This window comes from Galeopterus variegatus, unplaced genomic scaffold (assembly GCF_000696425.1).
Source record: "Galeopterus variegatus unplaced genomic scaffold, G_variegatus-3.0.2 Scaffold3598, whole genome shotgun sequence".
NCBI classification, from domain to species: Eukaryota; Metazoa; Chordata; class Mammalia; order Dermoptera; family Cynocephalidae; genus Galeopterus; species Galeopterus variegatus.
This window is the reverse complement of record NW_007729709.1, coordinates 52,866-64,995: the sequence shown is the minus strand read 5'-3', so window position 1 is coordinate 64,995 and position 12,130 is coordinate 52,866. Positions and strand designations below refer to the sequence as shown.

Sequence of the window (12,130 nt, the reverse complement as noted above, 5' to 3'; positions counted from 1 at the left end):
CTTCTGTCAACACCCAGGCTGACAAATGACAATCAAGATTTCACTGCCACCTGGGATCTGGGCCATCTGGGACCTTCCAAGTCACTTTTTGATATAATCCTCATACTGTTTTTCATAATGGAAGACAGGAATTTTTTGTTTTTCTTAAAACTAACCCAAATGTAATCCAATCAGAATTGCAGGATATCATATTTGACCTACAAATATAGCCTTCTCTCTTTATCATGGTGCCCGTTGCTGTGAAAGCAGGACTCCCTCATATATGTTTAATTATTACAGATAAAACTCTATTCAGTACTGAAAAATTATTTATTAAGTTTTTTCTTTAGCTTTTAACACAAAGATCCCACCAAGATGCTCATATGGACTTATCCAGCAAGGCTGATGAAGCTGCACTGCCTGAGAAGTGCACCTAATAACCCCATTATTCCTAGCCTTGTCTTCCTTGGCTTCTGGGGTGAGTCTGACTATGCTAAGAAAGTGATTTTTGTATTCACTGAGTCTGCTTCTAAACTATTTCTGGTTTATTGCTGTCTGGATATCTGGTTTTATTTCTGCCTCAAGCCTATTTGAATTACCTTTGTCTAATGGATGTTTGGTCACCTCCAATAAATGAAAAGTACTGAGAGGTTGGTATTTATCTTTATTCTGTGTTGTTTGTCTACAGTTTTCAGGATATGTAATGACTGAAGCATCCACTTCTCTACAACCAGGTCAGGAAGGCTACAGTCTACCGAGACTTGAGGTCTGTCTCAATAAAACTGTTAAGAAAGTTGCACTGTGGAATATCCTGCACTAGTGTTATTATTTTCTCTTATCTGTAGAAGAAATACCAAATTTCCTTATCCAGGTCTGTCTTTCCTGCAAAAATTGTTCATATATGTGTTTGTGTCTGACTTGATTTAACCTATGAATGAAGTTTTCTACACTACTATTTGTCTGGGTGTTTGTGTGTCTATAAATGAGAAAATCCTCTCCATCTTTGTCATAGAGAAAAAGTGTTGGGAGACATTTCTCCATGGGTCTCTTGCTGGGAATCATACATGTCTTACTAGGTATGTCAGAAATGCAAAGTCTTGACAACTTTTTGCCTGGACTGTTTCTCAGGGTTGTGTACATAGCAAGCAACTTTGAAGTATACAGTAATGTCTTCCTGTGGAACCAAGAGAAGGCTTGCTTACTGCTTGCTATAAAATGGTGGGTTCCCCAAGCTCGGTGTTTCTTTCCTGTAATGCAACTGACTTCATGTGCAGGCACCTATCTGACCCTCCACATTTGCCTATGGGAATTGGGGATCAGAGAACTGACACTGCACTGTCACTCTGGGTACTGATCTTTCTTTGAGCAATAAGTCTTTTATATCTGACCCAAGAGTCTTGCATCTTTTGTCAGTATCCATGAAACAGTGGTAATCTGTTTACCTTGCAAGTAGGATAAAATCTCAGACTCTTCACAGTTCTTGACAGAAAACAATTAGCTTTCTAGTATGGTTTGTAATTGTATCCATTCATGTCTGTGGTCAGTATTTTGGGGACACATTTTAAAATCATAGGAAGATTCTTGAAGATAAAAGAAATAAATCATTTGCATGCAGTATAGGGATATCAAAGTCAAAAAGGCAGATCTACCATTGAGGGGAAGGAAGCATTTGCAGATATTTATAATTAAAATTTGTTTTGCCTGGCTTGGAGAGCAGAAGGCTCTGAACTCTGGGTTGTACAACAATTACATGAATGAACTAGGATGTGTGTCAGAATGAAAACACAGAGGAATGGGAATGTTGATTGCTTCTGGCTTTTCCTAATTGCCCATTAACTACTACCCAAGAAATCTGCAGTGTTCTGAATACATGAATTTCTTTCTCTTGAAGAAATATGAAGGACTTCGTTCATAGTCATGACACACTAACTACTAATGTATTTCCTCCCACTGACACAAAAGCTGGACAAAATATGTGAAACAATAGCTGCCAGACAATAGAGAACAGACCATGCAAAATTGTGATTCTTGAAAGAAGGTACAGGGGTTACAGTTACCCTGGTTTTCTGCCTCTGAGCACTAATCAGACTGCAGCACAGGGTGCGGGAAGCAAAATAGAGCAGGGTGGTCTTTCTGAGCTGAAGATAGAGAGATTGGAATTCAGGGAGGCCAAAGCTGCTGACGGAATTTCTAAAGCAGATTACCAGAGAGGAAGAAACTATGTGAAGAAAGAAGAAAGAAAAATCTGCATAGGGTTCTCCTTGAGTTTCTAGCCGAGTAAATCCTAAACAGCACATGTGTAGTGCAGGTTTTCACAAGCTGGACAAAAGCCTCTACAGGAAAAGAATAACTATTAGGGAGTTCTAAGCTGAACAATTCCCAGAGAAAACACAATGTGGGGAGAGTTTTTAGTTTTAAGCAACCATAGTGGAGAGACCTTGTTGAACACTTGAGGCATGCAGTGGAGTCCACAGAATGATCACATATGGAAATGCAAAGGACCAAGAATATTCAGAACAATCGTGACAAAGAAGAACAACGGCAAAGGACTCAAACTATCAGACCTCAAGAGTTACTATAAAGGTAATTCAGACAATGTGATATGGGTATAGGGACAATCAATGGGACAGAATAAAGAGTTCAAAAGCAGGCCAACTTTAATGTAGTAATCTGACTTGCAAAAGTCTTTTCAAAAAATGTTGTTAGAATAACTGGACATTCATATGTACTGAAAATAATTCTTGGCCCATACCACATACCATATAAAAATAATTGAGATGATTAATAAAAGCAAGCCTATCGATTGCTGGTAAGCCCTAAAATAATAAAAGAATAATAATAAATTTTAAAAAGAGGATACTTACACACAATAAATTATGGTGATTAAAAAAAACCCCAAAATCCATAAAAATAATTAAGATGAATTGCATACCTAAAATATAAAAGCTAATGCTATGAAACTTGTAAAAGGAAATATAAGATAAATCATTCAGTATTTGAGAGTAGGAAAAGGGTTCTTAGGACATAGAAAAGAATAAACAAAAAAAAATGATCAACTAGACTTCATCAAATTTTCAAATTTCTACTCAACATAAGACATCATTATTGAAATGAATAAGCAGCTATGAAATTGGAGATAACATTCGTAAATTGCACAACTGATGCAGGCCTGGTATCCTGGATATATAAGGAACAACAACTCCATGGACACACGACCAATTAGTAACAGTCAAACAATTTGAGTTCATAAGCACATGAAAAAGTGCTTAACATCAGAAATGTAAGCTAAAACCATAATGAGACACACCTACAGACCCAGCAAAATGGAAAAAATTTTTAAAAGACTTAAAGACCAAATGTTAGCAAGAATGTGGAGCAACCAGAACTCTCATCCATTGTGGCTGGGAGTATACAATGGTATAACCACTGTGGGAAAATTTCTGGCTATTTCTTATAAAACTCAGCATGTACTTACTCTATGATCCAGAAATTTTACTCTTAGATATTGACCCAAGAGAAATGACAAAAAACATGTGTATATAAAAATACTGGGATGAGAATACTTACAGTAGCTGTATTCATAATAGCCCAAATCTGGAAACAGCCTCAATGCCCATCAAGACAAGACTGGATAAGCAAACTGTGACTATTACTTACTAATCAAAATGAATAAACTACTAATATTTGAAACAACATTGATGAATCTCAAAACATTATGCTGAGTGGCCTTATTGAAGAGAGTATATACTGAATGATTCCATTTACAGGAAGTTCTAGAAAAAACAAAGCTAATCTATGGTAGGGAACAAAATCAGAACGGCGATCACCTCTGGAAGGATGGTTCTGGAGAGCGTCTAGAAAAGGACATGAGGTAACTGTCAGAAATGATGATACTCTTAAGATTTGTGTATTTCAATGTATGTAAATTTAACCTCAATAGAAAAAACACAAGAAACATCGACGAATTTTAAATTCCAGTTAATGATATATAGGTTGAAGTATATGGGGGTAAAATATGCTGATCATTAAAATTTACTCTGAAGTTGGCCAGTTAGCTCAGTAGATTAGAGCACAAAAAGAAAAAAAAAAAGGAAAAATTTACACTGAATGCATCATAAAAACAAGATGGATGGATAAAGGCAACTTCTTGGTCCTAATGTAGTTATAAATAATGGAAGAGCTTTGGACATTTTGGCTAAACAGAAGAATCTATACCCTTGCTAACACTTTACATTGTATCTGGATTAACAACATAACTGAGATGGAATAATTTATATCCAAGTTATAGAAATGACAATCAACCATCTAAGGTAGACACAAGGCATTTTTGGCTCTAATTTTCTTGACCAGCCTGGAAATCTTCCAGAGGGCCTTTTAGTACTTCCTTAAAATATTTATACTTTAGTTTACTTCTCTGTTGCCTGATTTTCCTTGTTCAGAGTCTAAAAGTGCTCAATGAATGATTCAAAATGAAAAGAGGATGACCTCATTCTGATTGACACTCCAACTGAAAATCACATTTCTACACACAACCTCATCTTCAGCAACAACAGTGGTGGAGATCTAGACCATCCTTGGTGGTCTCTCCTGCAGATATAGATGAAGGAAAACCAAAAGGAGGGATCAGAATTAAAAAGTACTCATAATCTAGGAAAAGACTGATTGTTCTCTAGCCATGGCATCAAATAAGCACCAGAACCAGTTTTAAATCATTTCATCAACCAATGACAACTCATATCAGAAAATTCAGCCAATCAGGAGATTCATCTTCAGAAAAGCCAGGGGTCAGCATAGGCATAACTTACCAGCATGAGACTCAAACTTCAGCAAAGCACTGCTATACCCCAGAGTGATCAGGATGGACTTCTTCCCCACACGGCAACACTCAGTGTCTTTGTTGAGTAAGCATTTAAAGACCCAGACACCATCAGCTATAAAGGATGAAAAAAAAGAGGATCAGGCAAATCCATTTTGACCCTTCTAAAAAATGTTCATGAATGCCATTCCCACATCTCTCTCATATGTTCTCAGGGGTCCCTGCTTCTCTAATCTTGCTATAATTCCCCCTGGGACACAGGTAAATAGGAGGATTAGAGATTAAAGAGAAGAATCTAACCACAGCCAAAAACTAATTCTCTGCATGTGGGTTAACACAGGATTCAAACTGGCTCCTATTGACTCTTGCCTCTATGTTCAGGGCCCCTTCCCCACAACTCTTATATTGCCCAGGTCAATTTTGTATCTCTTGTCACCATCCTAGGAGAGTTCAGGCAATGTGCCTGTGGGTAATTCTTCAGTACCTACTATTTGCCAGAGATATCACAACAAATTTCCATTGTAAGTATTACCACTGCCAATATTCCTAGGAGAAGACAAGGCAGAGAGTTTAGGGCTAAATATGCACTGCTAATAAGTTGCAGAACTGGAACTCAAGCCCAGGCGTTTGACTCCAGAGCCCAAGTACCTTCTACCACATTGTGCTGCAGCAAGCATGATTGAGAGAGAGCTTAGATCACTGGGAACCACCTTGCTGATCCTCCTTTCACAGGTTAGACAGGCCTTTAGCATTGGCGCAGCTGTAGTGTGGTGGAAACAGTGATGAACTTGGGCTTTTATTTTTATTTTTGAAAGTAAACTCAGGAACTTCAATTACCTAATCACACTGAGTCACATCTTCTCATTTTGTAAAATGAAAATATTGATGCTTATTTCACAGGCTTTTGGCAAAGACTGAATAATAAAGGTAAAATAATTTCTAAAATACTACTAAAACAATAAAGGACTATTATTACTCCTCTGATTTTAAAGTAGATCTTAGTTCCTATCCTTAATGTCTTTCATTCTCCTCTATAAAATCAAATACATAAAATGTATGAACTTAAAAACATGATTGTATGTAGAATTCTGCTCTGGTACACATGAGCATATACACACTCATGCACACATATTCAAAACAGACATACTCACAGAGTTGACATGACCAAATATTTTCAAATATTTCCACCCATCACTTCAAATGAATGAGTACGTCCTGATGGAAGCATTCACAAATATCTTTCACAAAATATCTTGGCTCGTTAAATTGTGCAGATGTTTTGAAAACATTTTCCTGGCATCAAACATGATTACAGGTTTAGTTATCACATCCCAGTCAGTGTCTCAAAGGCATCAGTGCCTCCTTGCAGGGAAGTAACCATGATTTGTAGCTGTAGAAGAAACTTTGGGGGTTTTATAAATAAGTTCTCTTGAAATCATGAGAAATGTTTTGTCAAGAAATTGGAATTTTTAGCATTTACCAATTGTTCCTCTTAGAAGTAGGATAAGATAGAATAAAGGAGGAAAGAGGAGTCTAGGCTGTAAAAACAGTCCCCTGTACATGCATTACTATTGTAGTATGCAGGCTCTTTGCCAGCAGGGGTAATTTTACCTTATTTTTGGAATCAATATCTTTTTTTTCTAAATCAAAACTAGCACGGTATCTGGTCCTTAATAAATATTTGCCAAATCAGTGAAAGCATTTCTCTATATATTGATTGAATGCGAGCCCATAAGAGACAAAAAGCTTTGAAGTTCATTCAAAATTTATCTGGTTCAATTCTCCTTAATCAGATAGGCTCAGAGTTTTTTGCCTTGTTGCTTGTTTGTTTGATTTGCTGTGATTTGATTAGGATTTAAATTGAGTTGCTATTTTCTCCTACTTTTTTTTTTTCCTTTTTGTCTTTTTTCGTGACCGGCAACGGATTGCAACCTTCAGTGTCGCACCCGTACCGGACCCTCAGTGTCGCACCCGTACCGGGACCGGCAACGGGATCGCAACCCTCGGTGTTGCGCCCGCACCTCGCTCAGCCAGTGAGCGGCCAGTCTGTATGTGGGATCCGAACCCTCGGCGGGAGCGCCGCCGCACTCCCAAGCGGCACACTGTAGCAGTGCGCCACCGGGCTGGCCCTTCTCCTACTTTTATAAATTGCAAAATGCCTGCCCATATGTCCCATGTTTCTTCACCCTCTACCTATCCTGTTTAAATATGGGTAGAGAAGGACATTTTTTCTTCGAACTCTTTAAGATCTTTTCTTCCCTTATTTAAAAAAGTTGTATACATTTAAAGTGTAAAACATGGTATTTTAATATACATATAAAGAAGGGGTCTTCAAAAAGTTTATGGAAAATATGTATTATGAAAAACGTATGCATGGATTGAAAAAATTTTTTGCACCAAAACAACCTTGTACTAATTTGTTATCAACATGTCTGAACAGGATTGAGTTTGAAGCATTAAGAAGGATAAGTTATCAGTTTGAAAAGAGCCCCTATCAAAGCAACATGAATTGTGCTAAAATTGAAGCAAAGAACAAACAACAAATTTGTGGTGAAGCTTGGGTGGCGGAATGGTGACATCACTGATGCTTTACAGAAAGTTTATGGGGACAACACGTCAAAGAAACCAGCAGTTTACAAATGAAAAACTCATTTTAAGAAAGGATGAAATGATCTTAAAGATGACTGTAGCGGCAGTCTGTCCATATCAATTTGCAAGGAAAAAAATAGCCTTTATCGTGCTCTAATTAAAAAGGGCTGACAATTAACACAGAAACAATAGCCAACACCATAGACATCTCAATTGGTTCAGCTTACACAATTATGACTGAAAAATTACAGTTGAGCAAACCTTCCTCTTGATGGGTGCCAAAACTATTGCACCCAGATCAGCGGAGGACAAAAGCAAAGCTTTCAACGGAAATTTTAAACGAGCACAATCAAGATCCTGAAGCATTTCTTCAAAGAACTGTAACAAGAAATGAAACATGGCTGGTAAAGTGCAATCCTGAAGACAGAGACAATCAAAGTGATGGCTACCAAGAGGTGGAAGTGGTCCAGTCAAAGCAAAAAAGCAGTCCAGTTAAGAGGAAAGGCCATGACAACAGTTTCTGGGATGATCAAGGCATTCTGCTTGTTGACTTTCTTTCCAGAGGCCCAAAGAATGATAACATTTGCTTATTGTGGGAGTGTTTTGAGAAAGTTAGCCAAAGCTTTAGCAGAAAAATGCCCAGGAAAGCTTTACTGGAGAGTCCTTCACCACGACAATGCTCCTGCTAATCCCTCGTCAAAAAAGGGCAATTTTGTGAGAGCTTCAATGGGGAATCATTATGCATCCACCTTACAGTCCTGATTTGAAAGAAGTCCTTCTGACTTCTTTCTGTTTCCTAATCATAAAAAATCTTTAAAGAGCACCCATTTTTCTTGTTAATAATATAGAAAAGACTGCATTGACATGGCTAAATTTTCAGGACCCTCAGTTCTTTAGGGACGGGCTAAATGGTTGTTATCATCATTTACAAAAGTGTCCTGAACTTGATGGAGCTTATGTTGAGAAATTAGGTTTATATTTTTTATTTTTATCTTTTAATTCCATTTTTCCACAAACTTTTTGAAGTCCCTTCATATATAGTGAAGTGATCATAGCTGTCATCTCACAGTTACCTTGCATGTGTGTATATTAATCTACTCAGCAAATTTCCAGTATCTACATATATATATATATACACACACACACACACACACACACACAATGTCATTAACTATAGTGCTCATGTTGTACATTAGAGCTCTAGACTTACTCATCTGAGATAAATACATCTTTGGACCCTTTGGCCTGTATCTCTCCACCTGCTGATTCCCAATCCCCCATAACTACTTTCTACTCCCTCTTTCTATGTATTCAATTTCTTTTTTTCAGATTTCACACATAAATAAGATAATGCAGTATTTTTCCTTTCGGTGTCTGGCTTATTTCACTTAGCAGAATGTCCTCTTCCTTCGTTTTTAAGGCTGAATAATATCCATCAAACTTTTTGATGTACCCTCGTGTGTGTGTGTGTGTGTGTGTGTGAGTCGTCTTCAGAAAGTTCATGAAAAGATTCATATTATCTTTTAGTCTTATTTTTCCATGAACTTTAAAAGTACCCTCATATACATATATATGTATATGTGTGTGTATATATATACATATATATACATACATATGCTGTACAGGTTTGTAATCTAAGAACAATAGGCTATACCACATAGCCTAGGTGTGTAGTAGGGTGTACCATCTAGGCTTGTGTAAGTGCACTCTATGACATTCCCACAATGATGAAATCATCTAACATATTTCTCAGTGCATATCCCCATCATTAAGCAATGCATGACTGTACCATAACATTTTTATCCATTCATCTGTGGACAGACACTTAGATTGTTTCCATATCTTGGCCACTGAATAATGCCACAATGAACACAGGAGTGCAAAAATCTTTATAAAGTGGTGATTTCATTTCCTTTGGGTGTATATCCAGAAGAGGAATTGCTGGGTCCTATGGTAGTTCTATTTTCATGTCTTCAGGAGATGAAAGAGGTCTTTTTAAGTATGCCATAAAATTTAGAAACTATTAGTACCTACTCAAAATTTTAAAATCTACCTATGCAAAAACAAAGAAAAAATTAAGTACCTTAAACAAAATTGAAAAAGAGTGATAAGTTGGGAAAATATTTTCAACATACATAACAAATACTAAATATCCCCAATATATAATTAACACTAAACAATAAGAGTAAACAAGCATCCCTATTGAAAAATTAGTAACAATGATGAATAGACTATTGGCAACTAGAAAAATGTTGACAGAAAAAAAATAAATCTCAGTAATAATCAAAGAAATATGTATAATAAAGCAAGAAATTCTAACTTTGTACCTCTCATGGTTAAAATTTTAACAACATATATTGACAATATCAAACGTTGGAGAGTGTGAGAAAACAATGAATGATCATTACTGGGAATGTAAATTTCTATATTTCTAAAACGCAATATGGATCAAAATTTAAAATTTATGTATTCTTTGTTAGACAGTCTATTTGTAATCCTTTCTTCCAGGATGTACTTTATCAAGTGTGGATGAATGTATATTCAAGGACATTCATCTTTGAGTTGTTTTCTGTAGCTAGAAAAATGCAAAGAAGCTACAAGTTCATCACTTACATCGTGTTGAAATCAGTCATGGTACCTCCAGTGTTCAGGTTGCAGACAGTAAACGTAATATTATAGTAACAATTTAATGTTGTGTTTATCTTCATGGAGAGCTGTTTAAAAAGATATTCACCAAAATGTCATCAGTGGTTTCTTCTGGACTGAGAGATTTGGGGTCATTTTTATTTTTCCATTTATAGAATTCTGCCTTATTTGAATTTTCTATGTGACTATTTATTTTTATAATCAGAAAAACTAAGAAAGCTATTTTTATTTGGCAAAAAGCAATCCTACAAGACACACTACCGTCAATAATGTATTTGACCACATTCTCATTCTTGATGAGTACTATCATTCTTTTAATTTTTCCATTTATTAGATATTAATTGGTACCTCATACAAAAGTATTTATTGAGGGATTACTGTATCCAATATGATCAATTAATTTAAGTCCCCCTTTTTAATCATTCATGGAAATGAACATCTTCCCATGTTTTTTGTTTGCTAATCTTATAACTTCTTGTGTTGATTTGCTTTCCTGTCCTTTGATCGTGTTAGTACATAAAATGAACATTCTAAATGATCACTGTTAACTAATGGGATCGAGATTAAAGTGTAGCTATTTTAGGGAAAAGTGTGTTCCCCAATGAGAGATGTATCTTTTTAAATTTAGAGAATTTACATTAGAAAAATGAGGAAATGCAAATATATATATTGGAACAAAGAAATCTAAGACCAGGAAACACCACACAGCGATGGAGAGTGGGACGGTGGAGATCTTCTCCAGTGTGCATTGTACCAAGGTACAGGGTGTCTATCTATCAAGTTATCATTGCTACTGCTACTAATGACTATATTTGCAGAACACTCTGACTCCCTCTTCCAAACCTCTCATTTCACCTTTCTGTGACCCGACTAGGCTGGCTGCCTCTGTGTCCTGACTATCATTCTGCCTTTGAACTCTGCTCTCACCAGTGACACTCTTTGCTGCTTCTTCAAAGGGCAAAGCCGGAGCTGCTGGTAGCAGCAAAGTAACAAGAAGAAGAAGCTCATGCGCACAGAATTCAGTCAACTCTGGGAAAGCCCAGAGGCTTGTTGTTTCCTCCTTGATGAAAAACCACTTGTTGTCCCACACGTCTCTCAAAGAGAATCATAATGATGGCAAGATCCCAGGTCCCTAACTCTACCCTCCCCCTCAGTCTCATCTGACAGAGCTTCCCAAGGCACACCAAGAAATCCGGGATTCACCCATTGTACAGATGTAGACAAGAAAACATGCAAATGCCACAGGATGGGGTCAAGAGGACTGTCCTTGCCTCTCTTAACCAACATTTTTCTACATATATATTCCCTCTCCTTTCAGCTTGTGCAAATGCAGAAGTCAAATCTGCACAGGAAACCTACAACACGAGTTGACCCAAAATACTAGATATCAGGCATGGTCTAGAACAACAGTTCTAAAAAATATTTTTAGACATAAATTCCTAGAAAGAATAGAACTCATTACCTAATTGTATGGTATATGTGCCAACTCTACGCTAAGTGACCCTCTTAATATTTTCCTACCTAGGAATAGGAAATTAGCCTATCTAAGGACTGACTTTTCTAGAAATGGATAACTAAAAAATGATTACATAGGTAGCATCTATATAAACAGAGTAAAGTATAAAGACAATTGTGCAGTTACTACATTTAACAAACTTAACCACAGAAAATGAGTGAAAAGGAAAAAAAAGGACAAGATTATGGAACTCCAGGAAATCTAATATTAAAATTATGCATTAATACGGATCATATTAATAAGACAACTTTCTAACTGATACGACAAAATAATAAGTGATATATTTTCAGCTTCTCCTCTACCAGGTCAGGAGAATTTTGTGTTTAAAAATTAGATCCAAGGCTTTTGTCTTGCTGGAGTGATTATAGTAAAGGAAACCTGCAAATGGATTGATTGGTTCTAGTTGAAGGGGGCCAAAAGCTAATAGCAGAAGAGAAATGAAGAGAATGGTAGGATAAGCAGGAAAGGAAGAAAGAGGATCGGAAGAGGTTTTGGAGTTGAGAAGGGAGGTGTAGCCATATGTGTGACATAAGGACACAGAGAGATGGCAAGGCAGCTTTTAAAAAGCACACGTCAGTCTCAGA

General features: G+C 36.7%; 1 protein-coding gene across 1 annotated transcript in view; it reads right to left on the bottom strand.

The window, feature by feature from the left end:
- LOC103601126 (histone-arginine methyltransferase CARM1-like) overlaps nt 1–11,038 on the bottom strand; it is a 151,787-nt gene extending 140,749 nt beyond the window's left edge. Inside the window, exons 1-4 of the mRNA XM_008585504.1 lie at nt 10,958–11,038; nt 9,998–10,098; nt 5,328–5,341; nt 4,785–4,910 (exon numbers count right to left, since the gene is read on the bottom strand). Of these exons, the coding sequence (XP_008583726.1) occupies nt 4,785–4,910; nt 5,328–5,341; nt 9,998–10,098; nt 10,958–11,038 (322 nt within the window). The remainder of the gene's footprint in view (nt 1–4,784; nt 4,911–5,327; nt 5,342–9,997; nt 10,099–10,957) is intronic.
- Nucleotides 11,039–12,130: the final 1,092 nt, after the last annotated feature.